Source organism: Pleurodeles waltl, chromosome 5 (genome assembly GCF_031143425.1).
Source record: "Pleurodeles waltl isolate 20211129_DDA chromosome 5, aPleWal1.hap1.20221129, whole genome shotgun sequence".
Lineage (NCBI taxonomy): Eukaryota > Metazoa > Chordata > Amphibia > Caudata > Salamandridae > Pleurodeles > Pleurodeles waltl.
In genome coordinates this window covers 696,470,927-696,491,315 of record NC_090444.1, presented here as the reverse complement: position 1 = coordinate 696,491,315, position 20,389 = coordinate 696,470,927, and the positions used below count along the sequence as shown (strand labels likewise).

The 20,389-nt window shown below is 44.2% G+C and overlaps 1 protein-coding gene across 5 annotated transcripts in view; it reads left to right on the top strand.

Annotated features, from left to right (window-relative positions):
- The window catches only part of IPCEF1 (interaction protein for cytohesin exchange factors 1), a 402,674-nt gene that overhangs the window by 204,321 nt on the left and 177,964 nt on the right, over positions 1–20,389 (top strand). For all 5 annotated transcript variants that reach the window (XM_069234631.1, XM_069234630.1, XM_069234626.1 and 2 more), the window contains one exon: positions 3,708–3,781. In XM_069234631.1, coding sequence (XP_069090732.1) covers positions 3,708–3,781 — 74 coding nt within the window. The remainder of the gene's footprint in view (positions 1–3,707; positions 3,782–20,389) is intronic.

Sequence of the window (20,389 nt, the reverse complement as noted above, 5' to 3'; positions counted from 1 at the left end):
CAGAGACACCCTATTACACCTACTCTCACACCCAGAATCTTACACACTCACTCACAGATCCACTCAGACACTCATATACCCACTCACATTCCCACTCAGACACTCACGTACCCACTCACAGACCCACTTACCTACTCATCCACCCACTCACAGACCCATTCAGAGACTTACACACCCACTCACAGACCCACTTAAAGACTCACGCACCTACTCACAGACCCACTCAGAGAATTTAGCACCCACTCACAGACCTACTCAGACTCACGCACCCACTCACAGACCCACTCAGACACTTACACACCCACCCACAGACCCACGAAGACTCACACACTCACTCATGGATCCACTTAGACACTAATACACCCACTCACAGACCCACTCAGACATTCATGCACCCAGTCACAGACGCACTCAGAGTCTCAAATGTACACTCTCAGTCTGAAACAGACACTTACACACCCACTCACAGAGACACTTTCACACCCACTGTCACACCCAGAGACACCCTATTACACCTACTCTCACACCCAGAATCTTACACACTCACTCACAGATCCACTCAGACACTCATATACCCACTCACATTCCCACTCAGACACTCACGTACCCACTCACAGACCCACTTACCTACTCATCCACCCACTCACAGACCCATTCAGAGACTTACACACCCACTCACAGACCCACTTAAAGACTCACGCACCTACTCACAGACCCACTCAGAGAATTTAGCACCCACTCACAGACCTACTCAGACTCACGCACCCACTCACAGACCCACTCAGACACTTACACACCCACCCACAGACCCACTCAGACTCACACACTCACTCATGGATCTACTTAGACACTAATGCACACACTCACAGACCCACTCAGACATTCATGCACCCATTCACAGACCCACTCAGAGTCTCACACGTACACTCTCAGTCCGAAACAGACACTTACACACCCACTCACAGAGACACTTTCACACCCACTGTCACACCCAGAGACACCCTCTTACACCTACTCTCACACCCGGAATCTTACATACCCACTCACAGATCCACTCAGACACTCATGCACCCACTCACAGACCCACTCAGAGACTCACGGCCCCACTGACAGACCCACTGAGGCATTCACGCACCCACTCACAGATACACTCAGAGACTCATGCACTCACTCACTATCCACTCACTAACTTACCCATTCAGACTCACACACTGACTCACAGACTCACTCACAGACCCACTCAGACACTTACACACCCACCCACAGACCCACTCAGACTCACACACTCACTCATGGACCCACTTAGACACTCATGCACCCACTCACAGACCCACTCAGACATTCACGCACCCAGTCACAGGCCCACTCAGATCCTCATACATACACTCACAGACCCACACAGACACTCACACACCCACTCACAGAGACACTCACACCCACTGTCACACCCAGAGACACCCTCTTACACCTGCTTTCACACCCAGACACTCACACCCACCCACTTACATCCACATAGACCCTCTCACACCCACTCTTACACCCAGACAGACACTCATGCCCAGAGACACCCTCTCACACCTACTCTCACACCCAGAGAGACAGGCCCTGCGGCTAACTCCTGCCGCACATGCCCAAAGGCTGTGAGCAGCTTTGGGGCGCCGTGCACAGCGGTAGTTGGATTAACATACAGATCCGAAAAACACTGTACGTTGGAAAAAAATCTAAATTCACAGAAAAAAACAAAGGTTCCAGAGATGTTAAAGTTAGGAAAATTAAATTTAAAAAAATAAATTCACTTAAAAAAACAAAGGTTACAGGGATGTTATAGTTAGGTTCCGAATTTACTCACACAAAACCAGAGAAATTCAGCAGTTATAGTCAGTTATTTCAAGTAACTTTAACTCACGGCCTAAGGTAACTATATCTCACAGCCTCGCCATGCACTGCTAATTACCCCAGATATTACATCACTCATGCCAACTTTTATAACATCAATAAACATATCAATGAAACATCAGAAGTCAAATTATTGAAGAAAAAACTGTGCATGGAGGGTGCATTCTTAATTTTACGAAACACTTTGAGTGATAACCAGACAAATCAGAATGGAAATACAGACTTATCTGGTAATCCCTAGTTTATTAGGGGACCCTTAGGATCCTGCGTGTTATCGACCATTTATCCCAGCTGTGGAGTTAATAGTTTCCCCAGTATTGAAACCCCTGGGCAGGTTTACCCACCATTCAAGTTATATATGACGTCATGCACGCTGCCATGATTAAAGCTTGGCGGGGAATTACACTTTGCTTAAGGTATCTAAGTTTTAGTTTAACGATTCATCTATAGCTCTGAGTTACTCTTAACCCTGGCATTGCCTTCTCAGAGTGTTTGTCAGTTCAATCCCTGATCTTTCAACAACATTCCACTCAATGTATTTCTTTAATTACTTTTTCCACCTATTTATCAACTTGCGTGCATGTGTGTGCCTTTAATTTAAAGTAACAGATGTTTGTTTTCATGTTTCCATCATGCACATTTCACGAAGTGAAACAATAGATTCGATTTTTAACCACTGAATTATCGTATAGGGTAGTTCTTTTAACAATATGCAGTGATTGTAAATGCGCACTGGGAGGCAGAGAAACAGAAGGAAACAGAGAATGTCTAAAATATATACTTAGGTATCTGGCTGATTGAAATGTATGGTGTGGTTGACTGTGGGCAAGAATCTGTACCTACTGACCCCGGCTATATTTTCTTCTTTCATTCGCATAAGAAATATACCAGCATAGACTTATTCTTAGCTGGTACAGCTACAAGTTATAAAGAAATGATACAAAAACATCCCTTTGTTATATCGGACCCTAGTTCTCTTTGACTGGTACAGAAATCCCACCACCTACAACCACTTGTACAACTCCAGTGCTGGGTTCTGCAGATAGTGTTTTTCATAGTCAAACTCCCAATAATATTAGTGGCCATAACTTTATTTATTTTCTGCAACTTCACAGGACACCCTGCGCTGTAAAACGTTTTGGTAACAAATGTACCGGATACAGAACTTTTAACAACACATAATGAATATGTTTGACACTAGGGCCTCTATTACAAGTTAGGTGGAGTACAATTAATGCATGTTTTTATGCATTAATTTCGATCTGCCTGATTATGACTAGTTAGGTTTTTCCAAACCCACAAGTTGACCAGGTTTTTTTAACCGGTAATTCCATTTGGAAATTTTGTATGAGAATGTGGCTACAGTAACAGCCAAGCCTCACTCTACATTTGAGGGAAGTATACAGTCCTCCCCATCCTAGAAACAAACTTCCACTTCCCTCCCATAGCCCCCACGAACCCCCTCCCTCACCACTCACACCACCCACAGTCCTGCACACATTTACAACCAGCACAGAGCAGATGGTAAATAAATGCAATAACATTCAGGTAAATTTTAGGTGGTTTTAGGGTTGAAAAAAATAGTCCCACTTCTGCATCCCAGGGTGTTCAACTCGTACTGGGCTGATTTTAACTGTAAAATTGCATGTGATTTCACCATGGCAACAGTACTGGGCAAATCCTAATCAGGGACTTGATGACGGTTTCCTGTTCTAGCTTCTTAGTGCCTTGCATGTCTATTCTAGATGACAAATTTCTGTTTTTTTTCCAGCCCTGAACTCACACTCTGTGTCTGTGGCTTCCTCTTGCAGGCAGAGAAGGCGGAAGGATTCATCAACTTACCAGAATTCACTGTTGACAGAGCACTAGAATGCAAGAAAAAACAGTAAGTGGATATTCGTTGAAATGTTACAATTTGTGCCAAGCACATTAAAACTCTTAAAAAGTGCTGAGTGACAACACTTTTAAGCGGTCTGTGCTAGGAGGAATTTGCAACAACCATCGATTAAAGGAGTATGTCCTCTGAAGGAATGGTCTGGTCATGAAGAAGAGTGGAACCTGTGTAAAAACTAGGGGCAGAGTGATGCTTTCATGGTTAGTTTGGCAGAGGAACGCAGACTAGCAAACACTGTTCCTTTAGGTACGCACATGCTTACTTTATTCAGGAACGAAGTCCCACTCCCCTTGACAGGATTGAAAGTGAGGATGCACTTTGCAGAAACGGGCAAATGTACAACTTTGGACAACATGGCTTCTGTGACTACTAGAACCATGACGTTTAGCAAGCATATTCAAATCTAAACAGCATCACTATTTGTTTATAAAATATCGATACACTTTTTGTCATATATGTGTAAAACAATACTGTGATCTCTTGTTTGTGTATTTTGGGAACAAGCCCATAAAACATACCATACAACTTTTAAAAATCACACGGAGGAAAATTGTTTTAAAATTAATGTTCCTGCTTACAACCAACCAACATTTAAAATGCCATTTGAGCAATATAATACGATTAAGAAATATTTAAAAAGTGAGTGAAATAGCAGCAAAAAAAATACTTCATAGGAATGAAAAGGATGCCTAGGATCCAGTTCTTCCCTAAGTTTGTACACGTGAATAGCAGCAGGATGAGTCATTCGTGGAAATGGTATATATAATTTTCAAAATATGTCACCCAACCTTTTCCTCAATAGCCACACTCCATATAAATATCAGGCAATAGGAAACACCAAAGGCTGCCTGTGCCAGACCCACAAATTCGATAAGCCTCCTTATAATGGCTCACACCAACAGAAGTGCCGAGTGGCTTAATCCAAGACCACCTGGGTCTATCATACACAGGGCAAAAAATAGCACGTGTTCATCATCCTCGATTCTTTAATTACAAAGTACACATACTGGTGGTTCAGAACAATGAGTTTTCCAGCTGTTTGTAAATTTATTAACTAATAGTGTACACATTCTGAATTTGATAAACAACTTGAGAACCATGGATGGTTGGATCATATCCATGTACTGTCCCTTTGAGGGCATAGGATTTATGGATAGGAACACATTCACCAGACCCTTGGATTTGGCCTTACAATGGTATCCAATTATGTTACTATTCCAGAAGGCGTGTTTTATAGGGGCCTTGGTACCAGAGTTGATTATGTAGTGTTGTTTCAATAAACCCAGGCCTAGGCCATTGAGAAGGAATTTGACGTACTCAGACCAGGATGGAAGATGTGTCTTACTCAGAATCAAAACCTCCACAGCTGCCAACCTATAATGATGGCATTCTGGAGTGGACAACAGCCTGGCTCAACATGAAATGGGTTTCAGCATTGCCATGCTACCAACCCTTTTGAGACCAGTTTCAAAGATTAAAAGGAATAGGAATGCCTCGTGTTAAACTGAACAAGGATCTAAAGAAGCTGTGTTCTTTTGAAATTAAGACTTGGGTGTTTACAGTCCCCCAAATTCCTGCACCATACAGTGCTGCAGCCTGGGCTTTTGCCCTGTAAACTTCAATGGCTGGGGGAACTGAATGGGAGTAGTAGCCTAAACCTCTTTGCGATTGCTGATGCAGTGTGTAATATTGTTAATTCACTTTTTGAAGGTGGGATTTTCATGCTTTAAATTTATCGATTCTGATCGCCAGATAATCTCATTTTCTCAACCACCTGCAGAGTAGGCTCCTTCATTAAGAACCCACCTCTGCAAGATATGTGGAGTTTAAATACTATTATCTTAGATTTAGAGTATTCACTTCCAACACACGGATGTCACCGAAATCAGTGAATTTATTCAGCAGATTTTGGAGCCCAGAAGGAATTCTTGAGAGAAGCAGAGTATCGTCTGCAAAGTCCAACGCAGGGATAGAACTCCTGCCTAACCTTGGGGAATCATGAACACAATCACATAAGTGTTTAACTACATTGTTTATGTACAATGGAAACAGTATTGGTGCAAGTACACGCCCATGGAATACCTCACTCTCTACGGATATATGATCGGTCAGTTCACCCCCTAGCCTCCATCTGACTTGCACAAAGGTATTGTCGTGTAATCTTATAAGTATATTTATTAATGCATGATCTATCCCCATAGATGCTAGAGTGGACCACAGATGCTGCCTAGCGACAACATCGAAGGCTGCCTTAAAACCCCCAAAAGCCATATGCAAATGATCCTTGAAAAGCCTTTAATATTTTGAAAAAATAATATAAAAGCAAAACATTTGATGTATCGTGCTCACCTTGGTTCGAAAACCTGCCAGTAATGGGGACAGAATGGAAGCCTCATTGATCAAGTTCAGTAATATAGCCAGAACTTGATGGCAGAAAACCTTCCGGAAGTCATCTATGAGGGTGATGGGCAGATAATTACTAGGAACATTTCTGTCAACCTTTTTGTATACTGGGATGAATCAGGAATTTTTCACCTGTCAGTCTCCCATTAAATAGTGTATTTACGTAGGGGATCCAAATAGAGGGCTCACAATGTAAAAAGTGACCAGGAACTTTGTCAGGGCCTGGTGCCTTCCCCGGCTACATAACCTCAGTGGCCCTAAGTGTTTCTTTAAGGGTGAAGCAAATTGGCTCATCAATACTGTTAAAAATAGGAATATATCTTTAGAATACATAGGAATACACAAGTAGGGTTTCACAGGATCATCTGCCAAGGCCGCCATTCAGTGTCTGAAGTATTAGTCCTTATGATAAAGGGAGTATTTCCTCTGTACTGTCAATCTGTTTATGGTGGGGATAGAATCGACAGGCAAAGAAGTCCACATCAGGAGATAATCTACAGCTGATTTGTTGTAGAAATACAGACTCATGTTCTCTTATTCTCCAGTATATTTCACACATCTGCAATAGTTTTATTACAGTGAGCACTGTGAGAAAGTAACCTCTTTCTAGCCTTGTTACCCCCACTTTTGGCCTGTTTGTGAGTATATGTCAGGGTGTTTTCACTGTCTCACTGGGATCCTGCTAGCCAGGACCCAGTGCTCATAGTGAAAACCCTATGTTGTCAGTATGTTTGTTATGTGTCACTGGGACCCTGCTAGCCAGGACCCCAGTGCCCATAAATGTGTGGCCTATTTGTATGTGTTCCCTGTGTGATGCCTAACTGTCTCACTGAGGCTCTGCTAACTAGAACCTCAGTGGTTATGCTCTCTCTGCTTTCCAAATTGTCACTAACAGGCTAGGGACCAATTTCACCAATTCACATTGGCATACTGGACCACCCTTATAATTCCCTAGTACATGGTACTGAGGTACCCAGGGTATTGGGGTTCCAGTAGATCCCTATGGGCTGCAGCATTTCTTTTGCCACCCATAGGGAGATCTGACAATTCTTACACAGGCCTGCCAGTGCAGCCTGAGTGAAATAACGTCCACGTTATTTCACAGCCATTTACCACTGCACTTAAGTAACTTATAAGTCACCTATATGTCTAACCTGCACCTGGTGAAGGTTGGGTGCAAAGTTACTTAGTGTGTGGGCACCCTGGCACTAGCCAAGGTGCCCCCACATTGTTCAGGGCAAATTCCCCGGACTTTGTGAGTGCGGGGACACCATTTCACGCGTGCACTATACATAGGTCACTACCTATGTATAGCGTCACAATGGTAACTCAGAACATGGCCATGTAACATGTCTAAGATCATGGAATTGTCAACCCAATGCCATTCTGGCATTGGGTTGACAATTCCATGATCCCCGGGTCTCTAGCACAGAACCCGGGTACTGCCAAACTGCCTTTTCAGGGTTTGCACTGCAGCTGCTGCTGCTGCCAACCCCTCAGACAGGTTTCTGTCCCCCTGGGGTCCAGGCAGCCCTGGCCCAGGAAGGCAGAACAAAGGATTTCCTCTGAGAGAGGGTGTGACACACTCTCCCTTTGGAAATAGGTGTGATGGCTGGGGAGGAGTAGCCTCCCCCAGCCTCTGTTAATGCTTTGATGGGCACAGATGCTACCCATCTCTGCATAAGCCGGTCTACACCGGTTTAGGGATCCCCCAGCCCTGCTCTGGGGTGAAACTGGACAAAGGAAAGGGGAGTGACCACCCCCCTGACCTGCACCTCCCAGGGGAGGTGCCCAGAGCTCCTCCAGTGTGCCCCAGACCTCTGCCATCTTGGAAACAGAGGTGTTGCTGGCACACTGGACTGCTCTGAGTGGCCGGTGACGTCAGAGACTCCTTCTTATAGGCTCTTACCTGTGTTACTAGCCTATCCTCCTTCCTAGGTAGCCAAACCTCCTTTTCTGGCTATTTAGGGTCTCTGCTTTGGGGAATTCTTCAGATACTTCACCTTCTGCCAAAGGATCGACCGCTGACTACTCAGGACGCCTGCATAACCACAACAAAGTAGCAAAGACGACTACTGCAACCTTGTATCGCTTCATCCTGCCAGCTTTCTCGCCTGTTTCCTGGTGGTGCATGCTCTGGGGGTAGCCTGCCTCCTTCTTGCACCAGGAGCTCTGAAGAAATCTCCCGTGGGTCGACGGAATCTTCCCCCTGCAACCGCAGGCAACAAAAGACTGCATTACCGGTCCTCCGGGTCCCCTCTCAGCACGACGAGCGTGGTCCCTGGAACTCAGCAACTCTGTCCAAGTGACTCCCACAGTCCAGTGACTCTTCAGTCCAAGTTTGGTGGAGGTACGTCCTTGCCTCCCCACGCTAGTCTGCATTGCTGGGTACTGCGTGATTTGCAGCTGCTCCGGCTCCTGTGCACTCTTCCAGGATTTCCTTCATGCACAGCCAAGCCTGGGTCCCCGACACTCTAACCTGCAGTGCACAACCTTCTGAGTTGTCCTCCGGCGTCGTGGGACTCCCTTTTGTGACTTCGGGTGGACTCTGGTTCACTCCTCTTCTAAGTGCCTGTTCCAGTACTTCTGCAGGTGCTGCCTGCTTCTATAGGGCTCCCTGACTTGCTGGGTGCCCCCTCTGTCTCCTCATCCAAGTGGCGACATCCTGGTCCCTCCTGGGCCACAGCAGCATCCAAAAACCCTAACCGCGACCTTTACAGCTAGCAAGGCTTTTTTGCGGTCTTTCTGTGTGGGAACACCTCTGCAAGCTTCTTCACGACGTGGGACATCTATCCTCCAAAGGGGAAAGTCCTAGTCCTCTTCGTTCTTGCAAAACACCAAGCTTCTTCCATCCAGTGGCAGCTTCCTTGCACCCTCAGCTGGCATTTCCTGGGCTCCTGCCCACTCTCGACACTGTCGCGACTCTTGGACTTGGTCCTCTTGTCTTACAGGTACTCAGGTCTGGAAATCCACTGTTGTTAGATTGCTGGTGTTGGTTTTCCTTGCAGATTTCCCCTATCACGACTTCTGTGCTCTCTGGGGGTTGTAGGTGCAGTTTACACCTACATTACAGGGTCTTGGGGTGGGCTATTTTTCTAACCCTCACTGTTTTCTTACAGTCCCAGCGACCCTCTACAAGCTCACATAGGTTTGGGGTCCATTCGTGGTCCGCATTCCACTTTTGGAGTATATGGTTTGTGTTGCCCCTATACCTATGTGCTCCTATTGCAATCTATTGTAACTTTACACTGCTTGCATTACTTCCTTTTGCTATTACTGCATATTTTTGGTATTGTGTACATATATCTTGTGTATATTTGGCATCCTCATACTGAGGGTACTCACTGAGATACTTTTGGCATATTGTCATTAAAATAAAGTACCTTTATTTTTAGTATATCTGTGTATTGTGTTTTCTTATGATATTGTGCATATGGCACCAGTGGTATAGTAGGAGCTTTGCATGTCTCCTAGTTTAGCCTAAGCTGCTCTGCTATAGCTACCTTCTATCAGCCTAAGCTGCTAGAAATACCTCTTCTACACTGATAAGGGATAACTGGACCTGGTGCAGAGTGTAAGTACCCCTTGGTACCCACTACAAGCCAGGCCAGCCTCCTACAAGCACACACTGATATGCTGGCACAGATCCTTCTGTATATGAGCAGAAACAGTCTGCATTGATCCTTTTTGAAAGGCACAGAAGTCACTGGTCTCCCAGTTCAAACTTTCAACCCTTCATGCCTGTTGCACTTATGACTCACGTTGACATGCCCAGAAGACAGACCGGAAGCAGCAAAGGTATAATTTGTTGTGGGTAGGAAAAATGAATTGGGTCTGGACAGTATTTGGGGTAGTTGAATTCATACTGTGTGCCCGCCATTGTGGACAACACAGGCATGAGTAGATGGTCAGAGAGCATGGGAAGCTGCTGGTCCTCAACATGCCCTCAAATTGTGTGTCTAAAATCTGAGACTATGTCTACTGCTCCCATGTTGCCGTCTACTATGACTCAGTAGTAAGTGATTCTCATAGTATGTGTTGTGAAGGGGCATCTTGCTCATGAAGAGTACAAGACAGCCATCCTTCAATGCATTTGACCTAGTTTTGCACCCTGTATACAAAACTAGGCCTGGGCAGACTTGACGGAGTTCCAGCGCGGGATTCCGTGTAGTTGATAAAATAACTGTGTGGAATTCTTAGGAGGCAGAGTTCTGTGTGCTGTTTAGTGTCCCTCTCTCCTGAATGCGCCCGATCTTAGACATACTAAGCAAGGGAGGGCACGTTAGCCAGGCCCGACCCTGCTTAGCACTCCTGAGATCTGGCACATTCAGGAGAGGGCCGTAGGCAGTGAAAGCTGCTGTTTCAGGCCTCTTGTGCACTGGCCTGTCCTTTGTGTACCGCATACGGGACACGCTGGTACACAAGAGACCTGAAACTGCAGCTTTCTTACGCTTCCTACGGCCCTGGTCTGAATTCAGGCCAGGGCCGTAGGGATTGAAAGCTGCTGTTTCAGGCCTCTTTCAGACTCTCTGGTCAGGACCACTGGAATTGTGCGGTAGGAGAGCACTAAATTATGTGGCAGGCTTAACTAAATTATGTGGCAAGACAAAGCAAATTATGGGGCATAATGATGCAAATTATTTGATCATATTTCTTTGCTCATCGTGTTACAACTGCTAAACGACTTATCATGTCCGTGCCTACTGGCTATATCACATCATTTTTGTGGACTTGACAATCACATTTCAAAATCTTTGTTTGTCCTGAAACTTTTGTCCCTCGCAACAAAACTTTGGGGATATTAGGCTGTACCTATGCTTGGGCCTTGAAAAAGTCTTGTTGATGAAACACGTGTTGGCTGTTGTATCTCTGGACTCATGATGGCTGTTACTTCTCTGAATTGTTTGGATGAATGAAAATCTCTCCCATACACTTACGTAGAGTTGGAACTGTGATGGCTACAACAGAACAAGGAATAGACTTTTATGACTACTGTGGTGTGCCTTGGTAGAACAATATTGTCACCAGCTTTGTAGAGGCAGTGCTGTGCTGCCCTGTGCTAGGCCCTAGCTACTTCCTGCCCTACATCTCGGTATTCTTGCTGCTTGAGAGTGAGTGAACGGGCTATATCTGTTCCTTTTTGTTCCATGGGGCTCTTTCAAGATCCATAATCTCCCGTTCAAGAGTTTCCATATTTGCCCATTTTTCCTTCTTTTGCTCTATGATCGCTGAGAGACCCACTCCCTTAATGACGTCCTTATATGCCTCCCACACTGTTTGTGCAGAGTCTACCGAGGCTCCATTTGCCTCAAACTTGCACTCTGTTGCTTTCGGTTGCATGTCTCTGATTTTCGGTACCTTAAGATACCAGGGGTTCAGTACAATAGGTCTGCGACCGCAGCTCTTCCTGCAAACGTAGAACATGCACAAGGGGGAATGGTCTGAGATGCCCTGTGATAGATGATTGAGTTCTCGCACCCAAAGTACTTGACACAGTGGTAAGAGAAAATAATCAATGTGTGAGAGTCTGTTGTGTGCTGCAGAGTGAAATGTAAAGTGTTTCTCTGTGGAGTGAAGGGCTCACCACACATCCATCAGGCCATGGAATGAGAGGAAGTCAAATAAAGGGTGTCATGTCAGGTTTGTCTGTGCAGATGGACACGCGGGGGACTGGTAGGGTGTAGTGTCACTCCCGGCTCTAGAAGCCTGTGCGAGCGGGGCAGAGCATCCCGTTGTGCCCAAGTACTTGTTGATTAGCGCTGCCGTGGCACGAGTGGACTGGCCCACAGTGTTGCTGTCTTCTTTGCCTTCTCCTGCCGTAGAAAGTGGGACCAGTACTGGGGTAGCACAAAGTGGCTCAGTTTTACTGGTTAGCTGAAAGAATGAGTCCCAATATGTCGGAGTTACCTGCAGGCCTCTGGTGACAGGGGAACAGAGGCACCCCCACCCTCCTCGTCCACTCCGCAGTTCCATTCAGTCGTCTCCACAGCGTGGAGTGTGATTGTAAGGATGAACACCTGTTCAACTCCCTCTCTGTGTGTCCAAACCTTATTTGCAGCACCAGTCTGCCAAGAGGTCCCTAGATGATCCCGGTGCCGCAGGGACCCGAGGGGTCTCTCTGCTTGTATAGTTTATTAGGCCTCCAATCGGATGGTGGGTATCAGGGGGCTCACTTGGGGCACTAGATCTGGTTGTGTACCCCAAGGACTAGATCCAAAGCACCACTTCTTTGACTTTTCCCAGGTGCTGTTACAGTCCCCCCTGTCGGGCCGGCTCTCCCCACCAGGGGCATGTCCTTCTCCACCTTTCAATACACCCCTCAGGGCACTGCCACTCGACACTAGAGCACTCACTGCTGTAATGATAGCCCTCGGGTGGTGGTGTAGCGTGTCACACTCTTCTTGCGTCTTCGGGCCTGGGCCACAGTCACGAGTCATCCGGGCATATTTCCTCACTATTTATGGGTTTCTCACTTGTCACACCCTAGTCCTAATGCGCCAACAGGCTCACATTCCCACTTCCCAAGCAACATATACAACAATGCAGGTATCTTGGGTTCTCCAGGCACCTCCTACCCTTCGTATTTAGAGGTAACGTTCCCAGTTTGCCACAATTAGTTTGAGGTTGATAACTCTTCACTAGATGGCTCTAATCCTCCTCCGTGCAGATGGTATTTCTACTGATTCATTCCAACACAATGTACATTTCTTGTCATTACAAAATTGTTGTATGCCTGTTTTACTGTATAACATCAATAAAAAACATCTACAAAAACAATGAACAGTATTTGTACTGCTTATTGACACTTTGAAATGATCTGGTTATTTTGAATGATCTGCAGTGATCAGTGACTTACACTGCCTTTGAGCAGGAACCTATTCCAGGCTGTGAAGTACAAACCTCTATCCACTATGATCAACCCTAGCGAGCACATGTGTTTTTCTAATTGTGACTGTCTGAACAATTGGATCGAGATGCCATGGACTTTTGAGTGTTTATGGAGCTGAGCTGTACCCAGCACCATCTACAACAATTAGAGCAAAAACGTTAATCTCCCTGACCGCAAAAATGCCCTAAATTGATGAATGGAAGCTCCACTCTACACTGCTCTGTGACTAATTCAGAACAATAGCTCAAATTCTCTATTGCCACTGCACTCATTCCTTCAGATACATGTGATTAATACAATGTTATCATTTTTATACAGCAGAAGTGCTAATACCATGACCAACAGAAATGCCACCATCTCTGAGCTTCACAAGCATTGTTTTAAAATACATGTCGTGACTAAAAGCTCTAAATCACAAACAGTATGGGCCTGATTTAGATTGCAGTGGAAAGGTTACTCCATCACAATGGTGACAGAGTAAACTTTTGGACCTACTGAAGATCCCCCACCTCATTTAGAGTCAGGCGGACTACTCCTTCTCCGCAGCTGATATGCACCTCTGATGAACCGACAGGTTAAGGACTCTCAGAGGTTTTGCCATTTGTCTGCTGCTGTGAACTGTATCTGGAACTTAGAGTGCTGGAGTACTCCAAGTCCCAGCCACAGAGCTAGCATTTTGAGGATGTCAGTTAGTAGCTGACTGGTTGAGGGATAGCCACACTCTGGTTGCAAGGTGCTTATTACAATAAATTCACATTCTTCTTCTTACCTTTGTTGTGAATCTCAAGATTTGGCGACGAGTTGTGCCGGTCAGTCGATGCAACCATTCGAGGTGGCCCGGAACCTGTCATTGCATCTTCGTGTGATAGCAAAGGAGTAAGGACTAGGACAGTAGCTGTTTTCCGAATTGTGAAGCATTTGATCGTCGCACATGGTACTGTATGAATAATTTTTTTCTCCTATGTGAGTTAATCTGAGCGGCAATTTTTGTTTTTTCGAGCACGCGCATACATGTTGCACCGAACGAACCTTCAGATTCAGGGATACAGTGGAGTGCACTGTCAGCGTATTCAAAGGGCATGTGTCATTACGTTAAAGACGTCCACACGACGTGCGTACCCGCCATTTTTTACTGGAACAATAGCGGTGATACGCACACCAACTAACATTGTGTAACTTGCGTATCACACTTGAAACAGTGATATACCCACTGAACTTATTTCAATACAAGTGCATACTGAATTATTAGTATCCCACAATGACCAGTGACTTCATACCAGGTGCATCAGTAATTCATGTACTACGGTGAACTGGGGAGTACTTAATCATTTTGCGTATTACGTGTAAACACTAATACGCACACTTAATTTATTGTGGTGATATGCGCACCAACTTGGGAGTACTCAGTCATACTGCGTGTTATGTGTAAACAGTGATATGCACACTCAACTTACTTCAAAAACTGGAATTCGAATATTTGTTTCACTCTTTCTACAGTGACACACAATAATATCATTGGCAGTATTGAGTATAAATACTTGAATATAGGTCAGCATTCTCACACACTGCTACTTATTTATCAGCAATATGCAATCTCTTAATGCCATTAAATCACCCCCAATATTTTTAGGCCAACCAGGGTCATTCTCTATGGAATGGGAAGATTGGATATGCATGTTTGAAACTTATGTTGAAGCATTAGGAGGTCAAGAACTTAGTGTGACAAGAAAAAAAAGCTCTGCTTCTCCATACTTTAGGTGAAGAAGGTCATCACATTTTTAAATACTTACCATTGGCTACAGCAAGTATTGGGGATCCAACCGAAGATGTTTATCTGGAAGTGATGAGATGTCTGGAACTCAGATTTGCGAAGGAGATAAATATAGTGATAAACAGATATAAATGTTATACTCACTTGCAAAGTGAGAGTGAAACATTTGATGACTTTGTTTCCAAACTAAGGAAGTTATCTTTAAACTGTAAATGTGATGCTATGACTGATGAGTTAGTATGTGACCAACTTATTGTACATTGTAAAAGTAGAAAAATTAAAGAGTGACTTTGGCCGGTCAAGAATTCATCTCTTGAAGATGCTATTGATATTGCAAAAAACAATGTGAACGTTGTATGAGAGAAATGGAAAAATAGAACAGTAATAGAGTGTTTATAGCTACAAGTATTAGGAAAGCTGAATCGGAGGTGGGAGCTGTCCTTAAAACCAATAAGAATTTCTTGAAATTCAAACAAAAGCATAAATGGTGTTATCGTTGTGGTAGCAGCTTTCATACTGCAGAATACTCGAAATGTATAGCCATCAATAAGACTTGTCAAAAGTGTGGATGTAAAGGGCACTCTGCATGTGTGTGTAGACAAGAGAGTAAAACTAGAGTAGCCACTGTAGATGATGACACCAATGAAATGGAGCAAATGCATGGGATTGATAGAATCCTTTGCGTGAGAGATAAGGAAGATGAACAAGGAAGAGAAAAAAGTCCATTGGCTAACTTTGTGAACAATAGCAAAATGGTGGAACTCATGATAGACCCAGGTTCTATGTACACCAATATTCCCAAAGAAATGTTTGTTAAGTTAAATTGTGGTTAACTTTTAAGTTGTTCCCCAAGGACATCAACCCAGGAGGTTATCAAGGTGAAAGAATTACCTTGGTGGGATACATGGAAGCGACCATTGAATTTGGTGGGAGAAATACTTGTGGTAAAATATATGTAACTGAAGAATGTCTAGCTATATTAGAGTGGATGCATCAATATGACCTCAACATTGTAGTAAGCACAAGAGCACTTAACCAAGTAACGATGGCGAAGGACACTGCACTGTCAGATGTTTTAAAGTAGGCAGAAGAGGTGTTTAGGGAAAACTAGGGGCATTTGAATGGATATGTCCACAAAATAGTGTTAAAGCCAGATGCAATACCAGTGCAGCATAAATTGAGGAGGGTTCCTTTAGTGGCTTGGGATGCTGTGAAAGAACTGTTAAAAGAAATGATTGATGGTGGCATGGTTGATTCAATAGAGATGTCTAGGTGGATATCACCAGTAGTTTTTACTGAAAAGGCTGGTGGGATGTATAGATTTTGCAGTTACCTCAGGTCATTGAACCAGAATGTGGTAATGGACTCATACCCGTTGCCGAACATAAACAAACTGATTTTGACCTTGGGTGGGGGAAAATATGTTTCCAAATTGGATTTAAAAGACGCCTACCATCAAATTAAACTGCATGAGGAATCCAAGCCCTTAACAGCCTTTATCACAGTGAAAGACATGTTTCAGTTCACCCGTATGCCTTTTGGGTTATGTTCGGCTGTGAGTGTGTTCCAAAGGATGATGAGTGAGATATTCAAAGGAAAGAACAACATTTTGTACTTCCAAGATGATATCTTAGTTTTTGGTGATTCGGGACAACAACATAACATAGGGGGTCATTCCGACCCTGGCGGTTGACTACCGCCAGGGCCGGGGACCGCGGATGCACCGCCAACAGTGTCCCGCCGGTTTCCCGCTGCCCTGGGGAATCCTCCATGGCGGCGCTGCAGGCAGCGCCGCCATGGGGATTCCGACCCCCTTACCGCCAGCCTGGTTCTTGGGGTTTTGACCGCCAGAACCTGGCTGGCGGTAACGGGTGTCTTGGGGCCCCTGGGGGCCCCTGCAGTGCCCATGCCAATGGCATGGGCACTGTAGGGGCCCCCTAACAGGGCCCCACTAAGATTTTCAGTGTCTGCCAAGCAGACACTGAAAATCGCGACGGGTGCAACTGCACCCGTCGCACCCCTTCCACTCCGCCGGCTCCATTCGGAGCCGGCATCCTCATGGAAGGGGGTTTCCCACTGGGCTGGCGGGCGGCCTTCTGGCGGTCGCCCGCCAGCCCAGCGGGAAACTCAGAATTACCGCGGCGGTCTTTTGACCGCGCAGCGGTATTCTGACGGCGGGACTTTGGCGGGCGGCCTCCGCCGCCCGCCAAAGTCAGAATGACCGCCATAGTACTTAGACAAGCCTTCCATAGATTAAATGAAGCTGGTGTGTCCCTCAGACGTGACAAGTGTAAATATTTGGTAGATTAAGTGGAGTATCTAGAATATAACATTACAGCACATGGAGTAAAACCCATAGAGAATGTATAAGATGCTATAAGTTTAGCTCCAGCACCAAAGGATAAAGACAATCTGAGATCCTTTTCAGGGTTGATCAACTGTTATTCCAAATTTGTTCAGAGTTTCTCAGATAAAACAGAATATTTGAGGTTATTATTAAAGTAAAGTAACAATTTTGTGTGTGGAAACAAGCAACAGTAATGTTTTGAATACATAAAGGTGGAAATTTGCAATGCAGGAATCCTAACACCATTAAAAACTAAATTGAAATCAATTTTTATGGTTGATGCCAGTACTATTCTCTCAAGTCCATTGTGAACAGGAAAAAAACAGTGGCATTTGCCTCTAAAACTTTGGCCATCTCTGAAAGAAATTACTTAGTTATTAAAAGGGAGGGGCTTGCAGCAGCATGGGAAGCTGAATATTTCCGGACTTATTTGTGGGGAATCAAATTCATACAATGAACTGATCATAAGCTTTTAGTGAAAATTCTTCTTCTGGGGGCTGGTAGGAGATCAGCAAGATTAGCTAGGCTTGCAGCTTGTTTACAAGAGTATTGCTACACAATAGAACATATTCAAGGGTGGAGAACAGACTGACTGTTTATCCAGGATTTCATTGGATTGGGGTGAAGTGGATGGTTCCGCCTTCATAGCTAGAGAAGCAGAAGGTGCGGTAGCTTCAATACAAGATATGATAAGTGCACAGGGTGGAAATGCTATTACTGAACAGGAGTGGATAAAATAAATGGATTTAGATTCCACACTTAAAGAGGTGAAACTTTGATCTTGTTCGTCACTAAGAGAGAAAGCTCTGTAGATATTCCGGTTAGATCATACATTATTAAAATAATAGAGGAATTTTCAGTTTGCAGTGAGGTGGTGATCATGACGGGAGCAAAAATTGTTCCTCTTTCAGGTTTGAGATCTAGATTGATAGACGCGGCGCATGAAGGTCACTTGGGAAAAATGAGGACCAAGAAAAGGTTGAGAGCAGATTGGTGGTGGCCAGGAATGGATAATCAGGTGGATGAGTGGGTAGAAAGATGTAGTATTTGCAAAGAAGCTGAAAAAGGTTGACAGTGGGTAGTCAAGCAGATTTGGGACAAATTTCTGATCCCAGGAAAGCTTGGCATACGTTATCTCTGGACTTTTTTGGACCCACGAATGAGGTAAAAACTGAATGAAGATATTCCATGACGATAATTGATGTTCACACGAAATGGTTGATTGTAAAGTTCATGAGGGAAATTACCATTACAGCAACAATAACTGGATTAGAGAATGTTTTTGGTGCAGAGGGAATTCGGTCAGTTTTAATGACAGTTAATGGTACGCATTAACCTCATATGAACGGTCAACATTCTTGGAATCACTAGGAGTGAAACACAATTGCACTTCGTTGTATAATCCACAGGGGAATGGAATGGTGGAGAGGTCTAACAGACTAATTAAAGGAACTATCCAGATGGCAGTGGCGAGTAGACAAGATGTGGAGAGGATGATCACGGAAATGGTATGGGCATATAGAACAGGTGGACATAGCGTGACAAGCAAAACGCCATTTCTAATGATGCGTGGAAGGTTACTGGGAACCAAATTGGTTCCAGCTTGGATAAAGGAAATAGTAAGGCAGTCACAAAAAAGTACTCAAGAGAGAAGTCAAGTAAAGGCTATTGAGATTCAAAGACGAATAAGGGTTGGTGATTGGGTGAAAATTTGATGTGGTCAGAAAGGAAAAGGGGGACTGACGAAATATATAGGTCTTTACAAAGTTGTGAATACTCTTATGTTCTTTGTAGTCTTAGAGAATGGAGAGAAGTAGAATAATAGATGGGTGGTCTTATATCAGAGAGGTGGCCAGTGAGATGTAGACAGAAAGAAATGGGAAAGCAGTACTCATATGTTGATGTCAGACCAGGAATTGTGTAGTAATAGGCAGGTATCTGGTACGGATGAAAGGGACAGAGGAGGTTATAGAGCGATATGAATTTGGAATCCAATTGTATGAACAGTCAAGGGAAGTTAGGAGGAATCCTCAACTTCCTCCATATTTGGGAGAATATGTTTGTTAAGGATGTATTCATATTATAATGTGCCCATCAATCTTTCAGTCTTTCATGAAACGTGGAACTGACATTATTTTGCTGGTTAACTTCTCACCTATTTGTTTTAATGTTTTTTATTCTATTCATTATTTGTAAAGGAGGAAGATGTGTTATGAGCTGTATCTTGAACTTAAAATGCTAGTGTACTCTGAGAACCAGCCACAGATGCAGGGTGCTTATTACCAGTACCCTCCTCTTAAACATGCGGCTGCTGCAATTAAATGTACGAACGGAATACAGAGGCAGAGTAATCCTGAAGCCATCTTGGGCCTCCTCAATCCATTTAAAGGCACTCCCTGCCCCTTCAGCTCACTCTTGCAGCTTTCTGCTTTCTTCAATTGTGACACTTTTTTGTTTTTCCCTTCCTCCGTCTTCCCCATACATGTCTTTTGCTCTCAGCAAATGCTTGAGGCAGAAGAGTAAGTCTCGGCCCTCAAAAATAAGTGCACACCGGAAACAACAAGCACAAATTAAGCACTAATTATTACAATAAATTCACATTCTTCTGTTTAGCTTCGTTGTGGACTCTGTCTGTGCATCTCAAGATCTGCCTACACTATTTAGAATGGACAAGCAAATGATATGAAAGTAAAAACATCTCAACGACTTCTATGCCATAGAGAAAAACACCCATGACGAAGGGGTCATTGTTTTTTTTTTTTTTCAAAAGAAAATCCCAAAGTGAGATTTTCTTTTTGAAAATAAAAAAGATATTTAAAGTGTGCCATACACCTTTGTCATTTAACAGAGCCACATGACACTCCAAGTTCCGCTGGGCTGGCAGACATCTCTCATAAAGTATTCTGTCTGGCCGATGGAATGAACTGTGTCTGCCGCATTCTAAATCAGGCCCCATGTGTGTGATTACAAGTGCCATTTTAAATTATGATCCCTGCACAAACAATTGTTTGGACAGGGGTCACAATAATCAGTGGTGTGATGTTTATCATAAACAATAAATACCAGGTGTAATAAAGCTTGCAGGAGTTGTTAAATTTCGGCACGTCAAAAGGGCCTGAATATAATGGATGAAAAATTCCCAATAAATAATGGGATATGTGTCTTTTGGTGCATTAAGCCCCACAGTCT